The sequence below is a fragment of the Alexandromys fortis genome, unplaced genomic scaffold, assembly GCF_014885135.2.
Source record: "Alexandromys fortis isolate MF-2015 unplaced genomic scaffold, M_Fortis_MF-2015_v1.1 scaffold_269, whole genome shotgun sequence".
NCBI lineage: Eukaryota > Metazoa > Chordata > Mammalia > Rodentia > Cricetidae > Alexandromys > Alexandromys fortis.
This window is the reverse complement of record NW_026068138.1, coordinates 550,816-570,486: the sequence shown is the minus strand read 5'-3', so window position 1 is coordinate 570,486 and position 19,671 is coordinate 550,816. Positions and strand designations below refer to the sequence as shown.

Sequence of the window (19,671 nt, the reverse complement as noted above, 5' to 3'; positions counted from 1 at the left end):
TTGGGGAGAATGCAGATAAAAACACACATATTAGGTACTGAGGGATGATTCGAAATAAATATCCTCCAATTACGAATCTTGTGGTAACTGCCCTTCTTTTGGTATAAAGGTGAGTGTCCGTATAGTAATCTTCCCTCCCATTATTAAGACTTTGAACAGAGCACTTAAAGCCTTTTAGTATTCTTTTGGTTCCCAAATGACTGATCCTTCTTCCTAGAGGTGTTTACTTTCTGAATCTTGGATTTAACTTACTTATAACTATCATTTCTCCTTTTTATTTATACACAACAAGAACATGGCTAAAGTGTGTTAAACTCCTAAGCCTGAAAAATACATGACTAAGACAGTGCTTGGAAGTGAGGAAGATAGTTAATGGAATAAACATCATTACATATTTTCTATTTAATCACTCTTGTTTTATTTCAGTATATATTTTATATATGAATTTCTTCTTTGTATCTGTTCCAAAAAGATTTTATTGTGTATCCCATGAAGGGGGAAAGCTTTCTCTTCATCTTAACTACAAATGGTGTATACTAATTAAAAAAGAATGTGGACTGTTCTTTTTGGGTACCATGTTTTATATGTAACTAAATTCCTTTCTTTCCCTCCTCTAGGTTTACCCAGGGTTGATGATAACAGCTGGCCTTATTCATTGGATTTTAAATACATTGAACATAACAGTTCACATAAGAGATGTGTGTGTATTCCTTGCACCAACTTTTAGCGGCCTTACATCTATATCTACGTTCCTGCTAACTAGAGAACTTTGGAACCAAGGAGCAGGACTTTTAGCTGCTTGTTTTATTGCAATTGTACCAGGGTACATATCTCGATCAGTGGCAGGATCCTTTGATAATGAAGGCATTGCAATTTTTGCGCTTCAGTTCACTTACTACTTATGGGTAAGTACCACTTAATATTTGGCTATCATTAATGCTGGTGACTTTCTGCCTAAAGTCTTTAGGTTGGACTTATGTCTTTTACCAATAGAGTTGCACACATATGTTACTACTATTCATAATAAATTCAACAATAGGTAGCATTTAAAAGCATGCCAGACATTTTTTCTGAATATATAACTGGATTCATATAGTCATAGATTTTAATTTTCATAATAATCTTATTGTATCTGCTTTATAAGTTGTAGCTTCAGAAATAAATAGCAGAAGCAGCCTGTCAGCTGAACACACTTTTTATGTGTGAGTACTTTTTATACACTTAACTATAGTTTTAGGTAGCTAGGTGAATGACAGCATCACTTTCTCTTTAATAGTTATTTTAAATTCCCTTAAAAGCTACCTGGTGAGCCGGGCAGTGGTGGTGCACACCTTTAATCCCAGAACTTTAATCCCAGAAGGAAGAGGCAGGTGGATCTCTGTGAGTTCAAGGCCAAAGAAACCCTGTGTTGAGGAAAAAAACAAAACAAAAAACTTCCCTGGCTTGTTAGGTATTTTTGTTTGACCTGGAATTCTAGGAAGAACACTGCAGAGGCAGCCTCTTGAAGTTGACTTTAAAGAGAGAAAAGCACCGTGTAAGTGAGCATGAGACAGCAGCAGTTAGTGTCCTACAGCCGTCACCATCAGGAGTGTCTTTAGAAACCTTCAGTTACTGCATGCAGACTTGAAATGTTTCAATCTCTATTGAAAGCCTTTTAATTATATAAGTTCTAATACTAAAAATAATGTATGTGAGTGTAGATAGATCTTATTAATATGGCCAGTGGGGAAATGAGTTACAGTAGAATAGTCGTGATATGATAAATCATTAATGTGAAATTTATATAGCAATGAGGAATCCGTGCATCAACTTCCTAACATATTTTTTTCTGAGGATGATTGGTTGACAGTGAGGAAACAACATTAAAGAAGATTCCATCTATGTTGGTTAAATTCTTTTTTTTTTTTTAATAAAATTATCTGAAGTAAATAATGACATTGATTTGAATTTGAAAGTCTGGATAGATAGGTTGGTTAGCTGTTTTAGTCATCTGCATTTTGTTATGTCTCCTATTTACTGTAAGAAAACAATACCCTATTGTGGAAATACCTCACTTAGAAATAATTATTTACAGTTGGGCATTAAGAAAACTAACATTGATTCTCTCTGTAGTTTTTTAGCCCCTTTTTTTGCTCTTTTTTTTTTTTTCTTTTTTTCTTTTTTAGCAAAGCCTTGGTATGTATCTTGAGACTGCCCTCAAACTCCTGCCTGTGCCTCTGCCTCCCAAGTGCTAGGATCATAGTTGTGTGCCATGCCTGGTTTATGTATAGGTTTTTTTATCCTTCATTTTCTTTTAACACGTGAGTCTGAACTATTGAAGTAGTATCCTGACTGAAATCTCAGCTGCCTGTTAGCATTTAAAAAATGTTTCCAAAATGGTAATAAAACTCATTTGCATTATTTTAAAGAATACTTACTATTGTACAACTCTCACCACTCTTATTTATAGAAAATTTCTTCAGTCTAAAACCTGTACTTGTATGTACCCCAGCCCTGTACCTCTTACTTCCTCCTTCTCTATGTTCAGGGATAGCTATGCATCTGCACTTTAAGGTTTTATTTACTACTGCTTGTGTATGATGCAGTCAGGGAGGCTCATGTATGCTGTGGCACACATGTGGTTTATTAGGTGACAATTTTGTGAAGTTGGTTCTCTCCTTCCTCCTTTATGTGGGTTCTAAAGACCAAGCTCAGGCCATCCAGCTTGCAAGGCAAGCGTTTTTATACTCCGAGACATCTCACTGTCTCACTGGCGATTCTTTTCCCATTCAGCAGGTCTTCTCTTTTGTTTGGTGATTATTTCTTGTGCTGTGCAGAGCTTTCTGTTAGGTTGGTGCCAAAAGGAATTGTGATTTTGGACCTTGAATTTGAAATCATTACAACTAGGCTCAAACACGCTTTTATTAGTAGGAAATTACAATCAGCACGTTTTACCAGTTTAAAAAAAAAGTTTATATAAGTTCCTATGGTGTAAAAAATTCATGCTTTGAGAGTTAAACTCTTGGGAAGCATTTTGGCATATTGCTGGTTTTGGGAGTGTCTCCCTGCAAAAAGTTGTGGAGAGGCTAGAAAAGTGATTGTCAGATGGAAAAAGGTCAGGTGACTATGGTGGATGAGGCAAATGTTTGAAGCCCAGTTTATTCAATTTTTAAAGCATTAATTGCATGTTATGGAGTTAGGCATTGTCTTGGAAAGAATTAGCCCTTTCTTTTGTCCAATGCCAGCCACAGGCATTGGGTTGTCCTGTACCTCATTAGTTTTCTGAGCACACTTCTCACATAGTGTTTTGCCAGGGTTCAGAACACTGTGGTTAAGCAAACCATCAGGCCTGATTGCAACTTGTTTCTGGTGCAAGTTTGTCTTTGAGGAGTGCTTGGAGCCTCTTGGTCCAGTGGCTGAGCTGAATATCGCATATGACAGTCTGACAAGGAGCAGACTTTTTGTATAAGAAGATGGAGGTCAAACTGATGAATGTGTGGATTTTCAGCGAGTTCATAGGCTGTTTTCTCTTTTTGCTTCAAATCTGTTGAGTGGTTGGTGTGGAGTTCTCAGCAAGTTCTCAGGTAGTTGTAAGATTGGTTTTGTTGATTGCTCTCCTTTGGCCATTGTCAACTTCTGATGGCAGCCACTATGCTCTTCCTCAATGAAGGATCTAGTCTCCTTTGCAGAATGTCTTGCACCGTCATTGTATGTATATTTGGTGACAGTTTTGTGCCAAATTCATCACTGATTTTTATCACGCAATTTGAACTTGAATGGCTCACGCCTTTTAATCCCAGCACTCTGGAGGCAGAGGCAGGCGGATCTCTGGGAGTTCAAGGCCAGCCTGGTCTACAAGAGCTAGTTCCAGGACAGGCTCCAAAGCCACAGAGAAATCCTGTCTTAAAAAATCAAAAAAAAAATTATTTTCATATTGTATAAAGTAAATTTAAAAATAAATAAGAGGTAATAAGTCACTAGCAAGATGCGGGGAGAGGTGCATGGTAGCATGGCAGATTTCAGCAACGCAAATGCCACCGTCTTGAACCATCCCGTTTGATGCCATCCTGTTTGTCAGTTGTTACTGTTATTTCCTGAGCTATGGAACTCCTTTTCTGAAAGTATCTCTATATTCGGCAATTCCTTCTTTTTTTTTTTCTCTAGCATTTTCAAAGTTTCAGGTCTTGGATTATGGCCTTTGGTCCACTTTGGATTGTGTTTTGCATTCATCTTTCGTCATTAACCTCTCATTCCTCCATCTTCCACAAAACAGCAGTTTGCCTTTTCCCTTGAGTTTGCATGGACTCCATGTAAAGAATATAATATGTATTGACCTTTAATATCAGTTTTTTCCCTTAACAGACTTTTCAGTGTTGATCTATGTTATATTATAAATAGATACTTAGTGTTCAAGTTGATAATATTTCATTGTATTATAGCACATTAAAAATTTATTCAGTCTTTAGTTATTTTAAATTTTGGCTATTATAAATGATGGTCCTATAAATGTTTGTGTCCAATTTTTTTGTGCTCTTTGGACAAATGCACAAGAAGTTCATCAATTTCCTATAGTCTGTTTTGTTTTGTTGATTCGCCTCTTCAGTGCTGGAGATCAGGTCCTTGCATATGCTCACAAGCATCCTATCACTGATTGCATTCCATCCATTAATTTTTAGTTTAAAAGTTCTCTTTTCTTTCCTTTTTATTATGCTGAGGACTGAGTCTTATATTCGTCAAACATGCACTCTACCACTGAGCTTCACCCCTGCTCTAATTTTCCATGTGACTAGCTATGTTGCTAAGAAGGCTGAGCCCCTCCAGGTCTTCCTGTGTGAAGCTGCTTGTGTGTCTGGGGTCTTTAGCTATCCTAATACTTGGGTATGCATTGCTTCATACTTTAGCTGCCTGGTAACTTAAAGCTTGCTACTTTGTAGATTGCTGAGGGAGTTTTCTCACTGAGGTGATAAATTCTATTTCCACTAGAACTTGAGTAGATCTGTTACTGCTATGAACTTAAACAAGATAGCCCATGTTTATAGATATAAAGCACTGGTTTCTAATAGACCTGTCTGTAATAAAGAATGCTCTTTATCTCCTGCTTAATATGATAATTTGCTAGCCACAGTATATGGACTTGTAGGTACTAAGTACTTGACTGTTATTTAGACAATCACATTGGATTTACCTTCAAAATACTCATCTCTGATGTTTCTTACTTTGCAGCCTAGGATGACCTTGAACTTTGCTCTTCCTGCCTCCATCACGCGACTCCACACCTGGTTTCACGTGATGCTGAAGTTGGAACCAAGGGCTTTATAATAGGTACATGGGTGCACTCACACACACACACACACACACACACACACACACATATACTGGATTTATATCTAGCGGTGTGTGTATATATATATATATGAAGATATACATATAAAATACCACTCCTCCAATTTTTATTTAAGAGAATTATGAATATTGACTTGTTCTGGTAACAGTGGACCTTGTAGCTTCTGAGAATAAAGTTATTTTTAAGATTCTTTGAGCAAAGCTCTGATTAGACCTGAGTTGTTATGACTCACTTGGGTTCTCACTGACTCTGAACATTATGCAAGAGGCCAGCCCAAGATTGCATGGAGTGTGTCTTTTCTGTGTGTCTAGGCTGTAACTAAATTTTACCTTGTATTCTAATAATTGTATAGCTTAGCTGGGCGGTGGTGGTGCACACCTTTAATCCCAGTACTCACAGATGCAGGTGGATTTCTGTGAGTTCGAGGCCAGCCTGGTCTTAAAGAGCTAGTTCCAGGACAGGCACCAAAGCTACCAAAAAACAAACAACAAAACATAAATAATTGTATAGCTCAATTAAAAATTTTAGATTTTCTGTGTGTATGCGTGCGTGCGTGTGTGTGTGTGTGTGTGTGTGTGTGTGTGTGTGTATGTGGGGGGGGGCAGGCTTGACTATGTGCACCACATGAATTTAGATACATGAGGCTGGAAAAACACATTTGGTCCTCAGGAGTTGGAGTGACAGGCAGTTAGTTATCGGTCTCCAGTAGTCCTGAGAACTAAAGCAAGGTTCTCTGCAAAAGCAGTGTGTACTCTTAACTACTTGCTGAATCATCTCTCTAGATCCCCCCCCCCTTTTTTTTATATTTATGTCAGTGATCCTTTTGACTGTCTTGACTACTATAATTTGTAAGTCTTATAGTTCAGGTAATATCATCCCTGTGATTTTATTTCTCTTTATTAATATGTTGGCTCTTTTGGGTTTTTGCCTTTCTCTACATAGACTTTGAATTAATTTGTTCTCTTTAAACAAAATCATTTGATTATTTTGCCTATTCCTAATATAAACATGGAATATTTATCTATTAAACTTTTGATTTCCTTGCTCTTTTTTTAAATGTTTGCCATTTTAGTGTACTGTCTTCCTTATTCTCATGGAATGCTATAAACTAGAAATGTTTTCTCTCTGCTTAGCCCCACATTCCTTCTGTATTCTTTTTCATTATTTATGCTATCTAAACTTTCTTACTGTAACAGTTAAGTTTTTCAAAATGGAAGCTTAGAATCTATATATGTGATCATGTATTCAGATGAATATAAAGGTATTATATTAGGTCTAGCAAATCAACCATATGAAAATGTAGAGTTACTGAACACATTTATATAAGGCTCCAATTTGTTGATACTTAATATTTCGTCACAGAAAATGAAAAAAAGGCAAAATTTTTTTCCTCATTGTTTATTTGTTTTTACTGAAAACTAACCAAAAGAGAATCAGTTATTAAAATGTATCTTACTCAGTATTGAAAAGTATTTTAAGTCAATCAGAATAGCCACGCCTCAGTCCTCACTCAGTACCTTTTAGATGGTTAACTGTCTTCATATACATTTTACAATGGGATTTACTTTTGTTGTTTTTAGGTAAAGTCTGTGAAAACTGGGTCTGTGTTTTGGACGATGTGCTGCTGCCTGTCGTATTTCTACATGGTAAGATCCGTGCCTGGCTCTGCTCTAAGAGCTCTGGGCAACAAGAGCAGCTCCTTTCTCCTTACCACTCCTGTTCCGGTTGGGTTTGGACTCTGCTCAGTGTGTACCTGTACTGCCATCCCCCTCGCCTTGATGCTAGAGAGAGGGACACTTTGTTGAGAGCCGATACTCAGTCCTCAAATGCAGTATTTATTATAAGCAAGTGAAACAAATCAGTTGTTTTTAGCATTACATTTCTAAGTGATTTTAACTTGTTAATCACATCTAGAATTGAATTTAAATATAGTTTATTGTTCCTATGTATTTTTTTTTAATTTTTGAACAAGTAAACTGTTTCCCTAATTACATTACAAACTAAAAAGAACAAGAAACTTTACCTGTCAAATATAGAGCATAAAACCATGTTTAGAGGAAGTTAGCTACTGTTTAACACTCAAATAGTTTTAAATATCAAACTAAAAATTAGCTTTCCTTTATTGGAATTGACTGTTTAATGATCACAATCATAAGTTGTAAAAATACACATCATCTGTTCCATCACTAAGTTGGGAAGACCAGAGAAATAAGCACACTTTAAGAATCTTGGTGAGCCGAGCAGTGGTGGCACACGCCTTTAATCCCAGCACTCAGAAGGCAGAGGCAGGCCGATCTTTGTGAGTTCGAGGCCAGCCTGGTCTAAAGAGCTAGTTCCAGGACAGACTCCAAAGCTACAGAAAAACCCTATCTCGAAAAACAAACTAACAGACAAACAAAAAGAATCTTGGTGAAAAAGCTTTCCCAAAGGAAGGTTACCTGAGAAGACAGAAGGATGAGGAAGACTGGATGTTCTTCTGGCCCGTTGTGTTCTCTTTTCATTCCTTAATGGGATGAATTTTCTGTGGTGTGTAGGCCAGAGAAGAAGGAAATGAGATCCCAGAGTGAAAGATCAGCAAAGGATGAGAAAGACCACTTTAAAACATGAGATTTGTGTTCAGATTGCTTTCAGTTTGCCTGTTTGTAAGTGGACAGAGATGAGGTGGCATATTGATTTTCTGCCTGCATTTTCAGAATTCCCGAACTCATTACAGTCAGTACCTAAGTATTGTTCGTGCATCCTGTGTTAACCCATAAACTGCCTCATAACTTGTAAATAGATTTCTGAAGGGTAAGGTTCAATGTTACTTTTTTATACTTCCGCCTCTTTTTCAACCAATAGCCTATGTAGTTTTTTATGTGAAAATTAACAGTAATTTAATTGCTAAAACTAATTTTATAGAATAAATAGGTGTATCAGTTTTCTGTGGTCCTTCTAAACTGCTTAATACCTGGGGTATGTATTGTGCCCTGTGCTTAAGGAAGTCACTTTTAATGTTAGGAATATCCAGGAGACTCTTAGAGCTTAATGCTTAAGCTCAGGATGACATTGGGTTTGTTGGGGAAAAACATGTATGTGACTAAGCAGTAAACAGGTGTGTATGTCTATATATTATGAACTAACTGTAGGTCCTTAGAAGTTGCTTTGAAATATTTTTGTACACTAACACGTCCTCATGATGACTGTGTAACCAGTGAATTTTTCAGCCTTCTAACTAAACATACTGATGAGCTTTGATCCTTTTTTTGGATTTTTGAGACATAGTTTCTCTGTAGCTTTAGAGCCTGTCCTGGAACTTGCTCTGTAGACCAGGCTGGCCTCGAACTCAGAGAGATCCACCTGCCTCTGCCTCCTGAGTGCTAGGATTAAAGGCATGCACTACCACTGCCCAGCTGAGCCTTGATCCTAAAAGAGCTCTTTTCTGTTTGAGCACATGAAAAGTCAGTCCATTGTAATGGTTGAGAATGAACATTGACTTTTAAAAATATTTATTTAGACTTGAATAACCATGGTTATTCTGATTTTTTTTAAATGTGCATACATATAAGTCAAAGACATACGTGTGTGTGTGTGTATGCGTGTGTGTGTGCGTGCATGTGCGTTATATTTTAAATACAGTTCTCACTTGTAATCCCTCTTGAGGCTGCAGCCAGCCTGCACTATTAAGAACTCTACAGTGTGACCGAGAGTGTAAGTGCCCTTTTAGCTGAGTCACTGACCAGTGCCAGAATTCATTTTTCTTATGCTTATTGAACTTTCTTTCAGTAAATAGATTATCATAAATGAAATAAAAGCTCGTTATTCTATTCTAAAAATTTGATATCTATATTCTAGAACTCATTTCCAGGACAGTCTATTTTCTGCCAATTCACAATTATGTGATGTTCTTAAGCCTTCCTATTAACTTGAGCTATTCTCCAGTAAGTTTAAAAAAGTTTACTGGGTTTATGAGATCATGTTACTTTACTTATCAATTAAAAAAAAAAAAGAATTATAGGTGGGTGGTGGTGGCACTCGGGAGGCAAAGGCAGGCGGATCTCTGTGAGTTTGAAACCAACCTGGTCTGCAAGAGCTAGTTCCAGGACAGGCTTCAAAGCCACGGAGAAACCCTGTCTCCAAAACAAAACAAAAGAACTGTTATGTATATATGCTGCTTCGGAAAATTGCTAGAAATCCTAGTGTTTTATTTTCTCATATGTATGTTGGCATGAATTTATGTTATGTTTTAGGAAGTGAGAGAAGCCATGTGTCTAAGCCTCTCTTTTCCCATAGGTCTCTGCGTGGGGAGGTTATGTGTTTATCATCAACCTTATCCCTCTCCATGTGTTCGTGCTACTGCTAATGCAGAGGTATAGCAAGAGAGTCTACATAGGTGAGTTGTTCCACCTTTCACGCTCGTTCTTAGTAAACGGACTTCCTGCATGGTCCGTATTGCCCATGAAAAGGTAGTAATTTTTTATGTTTAACTTGCCTTTTGTGTTGACTGCACGAGATCCTTCTCAGAAAACCAAAAAAAAAAAAAAAAAAAACCAAATAGAAAAGGGGGAGGGTCATAAACAGACCTCAGATAGTCACATGAAATATTAACAAATAAAAGTAGGTTTTTGATTGATTCTGATATGGCTGGGCAGAGAGAGGGAGACAGAAACTCATTGGAGCATGGAGTCTAAGGTTTGGTAGAGACACAGTGCAGTCTAGGCAGTCAGAGAATTGCCCCTTAGGTCTGAGCCTTGGTAGACGTGAAAGGTCTCTCTAGTGGCTTACTGTTCTGCTTCTCTGATCTTCAGCTTTAACCCTGGATATCTGTCTTGTGCTACACATCCTATAAACTAGATACATTATTTGCATGACTGGGGTGGTTTTAAAAGCATAAAGTGATTCCCATGCTTCCTAGATTGATCTCTTTAGCAGTGATGATCTATTTTGAGTTTTGCCTTCATGGTAAATGAACCCGGCCAACAGAAGTACTACCTGGATTCCTAAGAGTTTTGCCTTGGCTTTTCATTTGTTTAAAAGTCCTAAGTGTTGGTTACAATAAGCACTTTCCAGGGGAGAGCCACTGTGTATTCATTGCTTGAAGGGACTGAAGGTTTCTGAGTCTTCCTTTTCATAGGTGTGTTGTATTAAGTAGATATTTTAGGGGTTCCCTCAAGCATTACATATTTAATTTACAAAGAATAGTCTAACAGTATCTTCCTGTCTCAAGACTCAAGGCATGTAGCACCAAGGGTCTTTCTTAATTACAAACTAAACAAAAGTAGAAAATGCTTTGGTGCTATCATAGGTGAACCCAGCCTGAGAATCACACCTGTCGTGTTGGTCAGGAATGCTTCCTATGTAGAAGCTAGGAGCCTTAAAGTAAATGCTTACGTCTACTTAAGAGTTTACATACAGTAGATAAACTAGTGTTCTGGCTCACTTAAAATCTAACACTTGGGAGGCCAAGGCATGGTAGATGTCAGCCTTGCTCAGAGAATTTCAGGCTACCCTGGGCTAAAGAATTCTGACCTTCTCTAAGCAAAAGGAAAGGAAAGTCCTAAATGACTTTTAGTGGAATAAATTTTTAGTTTTGGTCTTTTAAATCTGTTTTGCTTCATTTGTAAATTATGTTTGCTGATAATTGTCTGTTGTACTTTTTGACACATTAGGTTTAGTTATTACATAGCTGTGGGAATGATTGAGTCACAGTATTGAGCTTTAGTAGTAGTAGAATCAGCCAGTCATGGTGGCTGTGTGATTTTAATCCCAGAAATCTGGAGGCAGAAGCAGGCAGGACTACATAGTGAGACCTTGTCTCAAGAGAAGAGAGGTTGTATAGATTTCATGAGTTCTATAGTATTCCCACAGTGTGTTTATAATCTCCTTGTAGTCTGGCATTGTCTCATTAACACTTGTCAGAACTAATGAATTCCTTCTGCAGGGCAGAACTAGAATTTTAAACTTGCTTTTAATTTTATTTCGAGCATATTTGTTTTGTTTTGGCTACATGTATGTCCCTACCATGTACGTGCCTTGGTGTCTGCTGAGGCCAAAAGAGAGCATGAAATCCCCTGGAACTGGAGTTACAGCTGTAAGCTACCATTAGGGTGCTGGAAATTGAACTCAGGTCCTTTGAAAGATAAAGCCAGTATTCTAAACTGCTGAGCCATCATCTCTCCATCCCAGAACTAGAATTTAAATCTGGATGTATTTCCTCTAAATCCTTATCCTTATCTTCCTATTAGGTAATAGCAAGAAGATTTATTTTTCCATTTGAAAGTGTGATTTTTTTTTCTCTGCTCAAGTATTTTGAATAAGTCATTTCATGCTACCTTTACATTTTTGGAGCTTGTAAAATGTCAGGTTCCGTGATGTGTTCTATGGTTGTTGTAAGCAGTGCCCTGGGAAGGAGCTCTCACAATCTGTGCCTGCTAAGCTGACCTGGTGTTTCCCTGCTAGTCCGAAGAAGTGTTTTTCTTGTTGCCCTCTGTTACTGTTTTCTCACCCTTCTTTACCCTGAATACTTACCAAAATTCCCGGTAACCGAAGCAATCAGAAAGTAACAAGGCGACTTTATTAAGTTAACTTTTCAACATTCTTACAGACTTTTGTGTTGTTAGTGATCTAGTAAAACTGACTGGATTGTAAGATCTTTCTCTTCTGTATCTTGTCTGACAGAAGGATATTTTTTTAGCCATTCCCATTGAACATTGTCCAAGAAATTAACTCAGAAAGACTGACAAGATTAAGTAATGAGTTAATGTTAATGAGTTTGTGTGTTCATAGATCCTTCTCTAAGTTTGCAGGAGGAGGAGGAGTAACTTAAAACTCCAGAGAAGGGGACTGAGAAAATGGTGATGGGCACTGTGTGAGCATCTGATCCGATCCCTAGAACCCATGTGAAGCAAATATGGTAGCTCCTTAATCCAAGCATTGGGGTATGCAGCAGCCAAGAGGTGTTGTCCTCTGACCTCCACGTGCATGCTTTGGCATTCCAGTATAAAAGATGGCATAGAGAGCACTGCAGACTGTCATGGCCTGTCAGTGAGGTGCTGAAGTGAGAGCAGCAGGGGCTCTGTCACCACTTAAGATCGGTGGAGCTGGAGTCAACTGTGCATTAGCCAAGCTCCACTGCCTCTCTGCCCTTGGGATGCAAGTATTTTGGGTGGAAAAATGATTAGGATTTCTGTAGATTTCTGTCTAATCAGAGTGTTTTTTTCTTTGGGTAAAATGAAAAACTGTACATGTGAATAAGCCCAATTGTTTGGGGGGGGGGGGGGATTAGTTTCTAACCAATCAGAAGCGTGGTCTGCAGCAATGACTGCCAGAAACTGTGCTTCCACAAGATGGCAGTGTGGTAGCACTTTTATGATCTAATGAGTGATTTATGGTATTGTTGGGTTGTCATCTTCTTAGAGCTTACTTCTTTGATGGAATAGTAAAAAGTTAAGAAAGGTTATCATAGCTAGGTAGGAAGTTGTACTACTAGGTGGGTCAGGGTTCTCAGAGGAGTTGTAGGAAGAATTGGTGCTGCAGGCTTTTACTGCTGAGGTCTTGTAAGAGCACAGTAGTATGTTGAAATATGAGCGGCGGGGCTGCGTCCCCAACACCCCGGCCGCTTGGCTAGCTCATGCCCGAAATAACAACACACGAACTGTATTCATTTAAGAACTGCTTGGCCCATGAACTCTAGCCCTTACAGGCTAATTCTTGCACCTGGACTAGCCCATTTCTAATGATGTGTGTAAGCACCCCAAGGTGCGCTTACCGGGAAGAGTCTAGCCTCCATCCATCCTGGTGTCTGAGCAGAGCATGGCGGCTGTCCGGTCCCTCTGGAAGCAGCGCAGAGTCTGACCTCACTTCCTCTTCCGCCCAGCATCCTATTCTGTTTTCTCCTCCTACCTATGCTTTAACCTATCAGGGCCAGCCAAGCAGTTTATTGCTCAGCCAATGAAATCAACAGATTGATATATGACACTCCCACATCAGTAGTACACCTTTTGTATTACTCTACAAGCTCCTTCTTACATAAGCCCTCCCCTACCACTGTCACAAGCACCAACTACATGTGCTATGGCTGGAACTGTCCATCTGACTTTTCCAACTTCTGTAACTTAGAGGCTAGATGGAATTGATCTTAATATGATATTCTATTTTTAAAATGTCCTGCTTATCATAGATTTAAGGTCTTTTTGCAAGCACACTATTGGGTGCTTTCATATAATCTGGAGAAAAACATGCTTTTATTTTTATAGTGGATGGAAGTTGTGTTTATTCTTAACCGGATTTCTTCATTTACTTCTACTCAAGTGAATCTAACTTTCCACTTTGTTTTAAAATGGAAGTCTAAATTATGTCAGTTAAGATACTGAGATGTATGTGCTGTTTTAGAAATTCAGGGAGCACAGTAGCTTAAGTGAGGTAAACTTGTGGAGCTTGGTCAGTGGTCCTAAACTTGATCGGGTACACGTGTTTTTCTTTGTGCTGAAGGGGCTCTGTGAGGTAAGATGTGTATTTCTCCTGTGTAAACCCTTCATAGAGCCAGTGATCCAAAACTAGAAAGTAAAGCTCGAGCTGACAGGGTCCAGCTGTCTTCACCGGCGCTCTGGACCACAGCAGTGTCCCAGCAGATTGGTTTCACTGGTGCAGGTACATGGAGGCTGAGCAGTACAGAGGCCTTTCAAAGCTGTGGTATCCCTATTACTTTGTTTGGTATCAGCCAAGTAATAAGAACTCAACTCCTCTTTGCTTCTTTAAGCTCTCTAGACTGACTATCCTTCCCTCAAACTCATTCCTGGCACTCTTTACTATTACTTGAATTCTAATGTGTTTGTTTCCATAGAGACTAGGGTCTTGTTACTTGGTTGCTTTGGGTGTCTCATGGTCCTGAAGACAGAACCTAGAGCCTTAGGCATGCTAAGGCAAATGCTTTACCACGGGACCGCATGCCCAGCCCTGAATGTTTCCTTCTCCTTATTGATAACAGTGAATGTGAAGTTAGCATGAAAGTGTAGTCTTCCTCTTTTGAATATTCCTAGAAATGAATGTGAGCAGTCTCTAAGAAGTATTTTGCTTGGGTTACCAAACTGAAATGCTTACATTGCCAAATACAGACTGTGTATGTGTGTGTTCATTTGTTTGTTCCAGTATACCCCTTATGATAAACCTGAAGAATGTAATTTGCTGGGCAGATGGAGTAGAGGCTCTCTTTTTATTGTTAAAAAAAAAAAAAAAAAAAAAGGAGGACTCTAGAGTCAGACATAGATTTGTGATTGCCTTGCTCTGGAAAGAAGGGAACCAAGAAGCAGCTGTGTAATGGAGGTAGTTTTCTTTGGGGAGTATGATGAGGGTATATGTTTGGGTGATTCCACAACTTGTGAACACTTCAAGAGCCCCGAATCATTTGTAAGGTAGTTGTGCTACTTCATTTTCTCCTTAGGTTTTTTTTTTTTTTTTAAGGAATCACTTATTTTTTTTAATGCAGTTTGTATTGTCCATTATAGTTAGTTAAAGTCCTATAAGCCTTGCTAAATTCTGTGTTTGCATTTCTAAGAGGTGATTGTACCCATTTGTGTGCAGGCTTCACTGAAGAAAGCTTATTCCTCCTATATGCTTTCCTGGTGGTGTTGGTGTATGCTCATATTTAGGTCTGATTCTCAGCTCTACCCTGTAGAATGCATATTGATAGTAGTGCATGTGGGGCTCTAAATGGGGGGAGGGGTGTTAATGATCATACCCACCTTTTGTTCTGTATTGACGGAATTAAAGTATTTGATTTTACATATGTGGAGGTCACATGGTAACCTTGCTTCCCCCTCCCTCTCCCTTCTCCCTTTCTGCTTCTGAGCTGTGTCACAGCTTTAACACAGACTAGTTAGTAAAAGAAGGTTACTAGAAGGCCCCTCGACCACATAAGCAGATCCAGAATTGTGAGAACTTGGGTTTATTTGAGTATTTGACAAAGAGTTGTACCATTCAGCATGTGTCTGCAAAGTTCACTGTGGTTGGTTGGTGGAGCTGTGGCCTTCATTAGCTCTGGCCCTTTCTATTAGATTCACTAACTTATCTTCCAACACAGTAGTCATCACTTACCAAACAGCTTGGGAAGTAGTTGTAACATTTAAACTAATAGCCTGCAATTTACCTTTAAAAGTAAATAAATATAACTACGTTAGGCAGGAGAAGTGAAGTGCGTGCTCTCCACGGTTACACAGCATAGCAGACAGAGGTGATGGAGTGACAGCTTCTATTCCAATGCTCCCTAGACTTCCCTCTTCATAGTAGTTTATTTGCCCCAAACTGATTATCAAGTACAATTATGAAAGGGATGTAAATAAGTCTATGAATACAATAATATTTTCGCATCAGCTTATTTAAGATAAGCTCTCTTTTACAACTCTGAAATTTTACTTTCAGTGATTCCAAATACTTTCTAGTATTTGGCATCTGTGGCATGTAAGGGGAAAACCTTTTTGACACAGGTTGTCATCCCTCTTCAGCAGTTCTATGCGTTGGAATCAACCTAAGCTAACTAAGGAGGACCACTGTGGAGAGCAAACAGCCACTGTGTCAGACTCTTGCTTCCCTGACTGGCATCTATTCCATTATGCAGAAAGCCAGTTGTATATCCTTTCTAAATCCTTAAACCTCTGTACAAAGAGCATTAAGAGACTGACGGAAGACATACAATACTCGGTCCCTTTGAGACCAGCAGGTACTCTTGTAAGTTAATGATAATGTTAGGTGTTTGTGAAGCTGTGAATATTTTGGATTAGTAACCGCAGCAATGATAGTTACTTAGTACACATGTAATTGTATAGTTTCTTGGCTCCTATCAATGATTATTATTGGTGGATTTTTAAAAACTTGATTCCATTTTCTAGAAAGGAAGTCTCTGACAGAAACTTAACTGAAGTCTACAAAGAACACTTAATACTTTAAAAAATGGATAGAATATTTATGATTTATAATGCACATCAAATCAGTCACTTCAAGAGTCTGTTCTTAAGTTGTGTTAAAACTTTTCTAAAAATAAGACATAAATATATTTATGTGTTGAATATTTAATGGCAGTAGTAAATTACCTTGTTTCCTGTTTTGTTTTTATAGCATATAGCACTTTCTACATTGTGGGTTTAATATTATCCATGCAGATACCTTTTGTGGGATTTCAACCAATCAGAACAAGTGAGCACATGGCAGCTGCAGGTATGGAAAAGTTTTTGAAGTTGAGATGAAAGGACATTGTCAAATGTTTTGTCCACTTAAAATGTGTGTGACCTTGAAATCATTTTTTCTTCTATGTTGTTATTAAAATGGGTTTCCAGCTACTTTATTATATTCTGATTTCTGAGAGACTTCAGTAATGTTAATTGTTCTACTTTGCTTCATATTGCTGTGATAAACACTGACCAAAACCTCCTTGAGAAGGAAAGGATTCATTTGACCTAGGTAGCTCACTCACAGTCCATCACTGAGGGAAATGAGGGCAGAAACTGTAGCTGAGGGTGTGTATGGGTACTGCTTCCTGGCTCCCCATGACTTGCTCAGCCTGCTTTCCTTTACAACCCAGGACCACCTTCCTAGGGGTGGCACTGCCCACAGTGAGCTGAAGTCTCTGACTCCAATTATTAATCAAGACAGTACCCCATGGGCCAGTCTAATGGAGTCATTTTCTCAATTGTGGTTCCCCCTTCTCAGATAACTCTAGCCTCTGTCAAGTTGAAAAAAAAAAGTAGCCAGCACATCAGCCCAGAAATAACTATAATGTTTTAAGTTAACAATGATGCTTGGTAGTGTCAGTATGCACAGTTGTCTGCTTTTCTTGTCTGGTACATTCTGATCACTTTGGAAAAAAATGTGCAGTAGGTCTTTTTCAGATGCATTAATTGTAGGTTAACTGTCAGTTGACACAGGAATGTTGGTAGATGGAATAACTAATCTCTGGTGTGAAGGGTATGGGGTCTCCTAAGCTTTGTGAGTGGAAGTGTTGAAATGGCATTGTTGTATTCACATGAGCCTTCTCCTTAACTAGGTGTCTTTGCATTGCTGCAAGCTTATGCTTTTTTGCAATATCTGAGAGACCGGTTGACAAAGCAGGAGTTCCAGACCCTTTTCTTTTTGGGTGTCTCACTAGCTGCAGGTGCTGTGTTCCTTAGTGTCATCTATCTGACATATACAGGTAGGTGCCATCGCCTGTAAGATACAAGTTGTGTCTCTAGATTATTGTTTAAAAACAGTCTTTGACGGGTTCTTCTCACATGCTGCATTTATCCTAGTATCAAATACTGTACTATATCAATTACCAGAAGTTTTAAACCTGAAGAGCATATTACAAATTACAATTAAAAAAAAAACCCTCCATTCCTGATTTTAGAAAAAAGCAAGTTTATTTTAATTTTACTGCTTTTCAGGCTCTGGTAAATCCACAAACATCCTTCTCTTGCTGGTTAAAGACCCCAAACTATTGAAGACTCAGCATCTGTGATAAGCTATGCATGCTTACCTTCTCTTTTGTGCACTCTCTCTTGCCTTGGAGATTGTTGGCCACATCATTTCAGCATGCTTTGGGTCCAGCTTACTCTCTAACCTGAGCTCACAAGTGCTGACCAACAGCTCCAGTTTTCCCTGGATTATCCATATGTCCAGATAATACACAGGTCCAGCACAGTGTGAAGGAGTGTGACTAGAGTCCAAGAATTAGCTAGGTGTTTGAAAATGTATTGGCACCTCTAAAATAAAGCCAGCATTGTATGAACATTGGTTTAAATTATCCTTGGCTAAAAGTAACAAAGTTCTGAAAATGACAAATTTGGGTTGGTGCAATGGCTCAGCTGGTAAAGGTACTTTCTGTGCAAGCCTGGTAACCTGAATATGGTTCCTAGAACCCAAGTCCAGGTGGAAGAGGAAAATCAACACCACAGAATTGTCTGCTGACCTCCACGTGCGCACTGGAATGCACCCAATACCAACAACAACCATAAGAATTGTTGTTGGTATTATCATGGCATGCACCCAAAAGACACCAGTAATTATTATTGTTCGTTTATTTTTGTGTGTGTGGGTGGGTGTTTTGCCTGTGTGTGTGTCTGTGTACTCTGTGTGTGCTTGGTGCTCACCAGAATAGGATATCAAGTCCCTTAGAACTAGAGGTATAGACAGTTGTGAGATGTCATCTGGGTGCTGGGAATCAGACCCAAGTCCTGGAAACCCAATGCTCTTAACCACTGAGCCATTTCTCCAGTCCCCAATGTGTGTGTGTGTGTGTGTGTGTGTATAATTTTTATATATACTTTTTAATTTACAAAATAAAGCTGAACTCCCAGCATTTAAGGGGTTGAGGTAGGAGAGTTGCTAGAAGTTTGAGGCACGCTATAGGCCCAAGAGGCTATGTAAACTAATCTCAACCACTACCACCACCCCAGAAAGAGAATTTACAAAATAATAAAAAGGCAAATAATTTCCTCTCTATTTTTTCCTTCAAGGTTACATTGCACCATGGAGTGGCAGGTTTTATTCATTGTGGGATACTGGGTAAGTTCAAATATACTAATTTGGCCTCCTAGTCAAATAACTTTCTGCTCTGTGTTCCTAGATTATGAGCATTTCAGTCACTGCTTAAGCAACAGTAAATACCAGGCTGAGCTATTTGAAGTGAATGCACTGTTGTTTTGAGACATAAGCTCTATGCTCTGCTGTGGCTAACTCCTCATTTTGTCAGCACAGCACATGTATAGTTTAAAGATGGGACTTTTTTAAACTAATGAATATAAGATTTACATTTTGAGTTTTGTTAAGGATAAGGTACTGTGTGACAAATATATATGACATAGGTATGAAGGACTTTTTGTACAATCACTTAATTTAAACTTCTGCTTAAAAAATCTGAAATACACTAGAGTATCTGGCACATTTTTGAAGAGTACTATATAAAAGGAACTAATTTTTAAAACTTGGGTTTTGAATTAGACTATTTCAGTGAAACTTTGTAAGATGTTGACCTAGTGCTGAGAGGATGCCACTGTTTTTGCAGTTGCTTTCTAGATGATCCAATAAAGTCCTACCACGACTTATCTATCAGGTGTCCTTCTGATAGGATACCTAAGGGCTGCTGTGCAAATGTAATCACAGAGTGTAAACTATGTAGTGATGGCTAAGGAGTATGCTGTCTTTCGCCTTTGGATCCCAAGGACTGGAAGCAACCAGAAGATTGTTCTGGTTAAGCTAAATTCCAAAGTTGATGTGTGTTAGTTACATTTTTAATGTAATTTTGACTACTTTGGAGTCTCAAGAGTGTTTGCAGAATGGCTTCTATTCTCACACCCACGCCAGCCCCTTGTCTACAAAGGCTTTGAAACACAGGAATTTAT

The 19,671-nt window shown here is 38.6% G+C and overlaps 1 protein-coding gene across 1 annotated transcript in view; it reads left to right on the top strand.

Moving 5' to 3' along the window:
- Window positions 1–19,671, top strand: part of Stt3b (STT3 oligosaccharyltransferase complex catalytic subunit B) — a 71,448-nt gene that overhangs the window by 34,536 nt on the left and 17,241 nt on the right. The window contains exons 3-8 of the mRNA XM_050126556.1: window positions 618–905; window positions 6,904–6,969; window positions 9,596–9,695; window positions 16,412–16,510; window positions 17,337–17,483; window positions 18,787–18,835. Coding sequence (XP_049982513.1) covers window positions 618–905; window positions 6,904–6,969; window positions 9,596–9,695; window positions 16,412–16,510; window positions 17,337–17,483; window positions 18,787–18,835 — 749 coding nt within the window. The remainder of the gene's footprint in view (window positions 1–617; window positions 906–6,903; window positions 6,970–9,595; window positions 9,696–16,411; window positions 16,511–17,336; window positions 17,484–18,786; window positions 18,836–19,671) is intronic.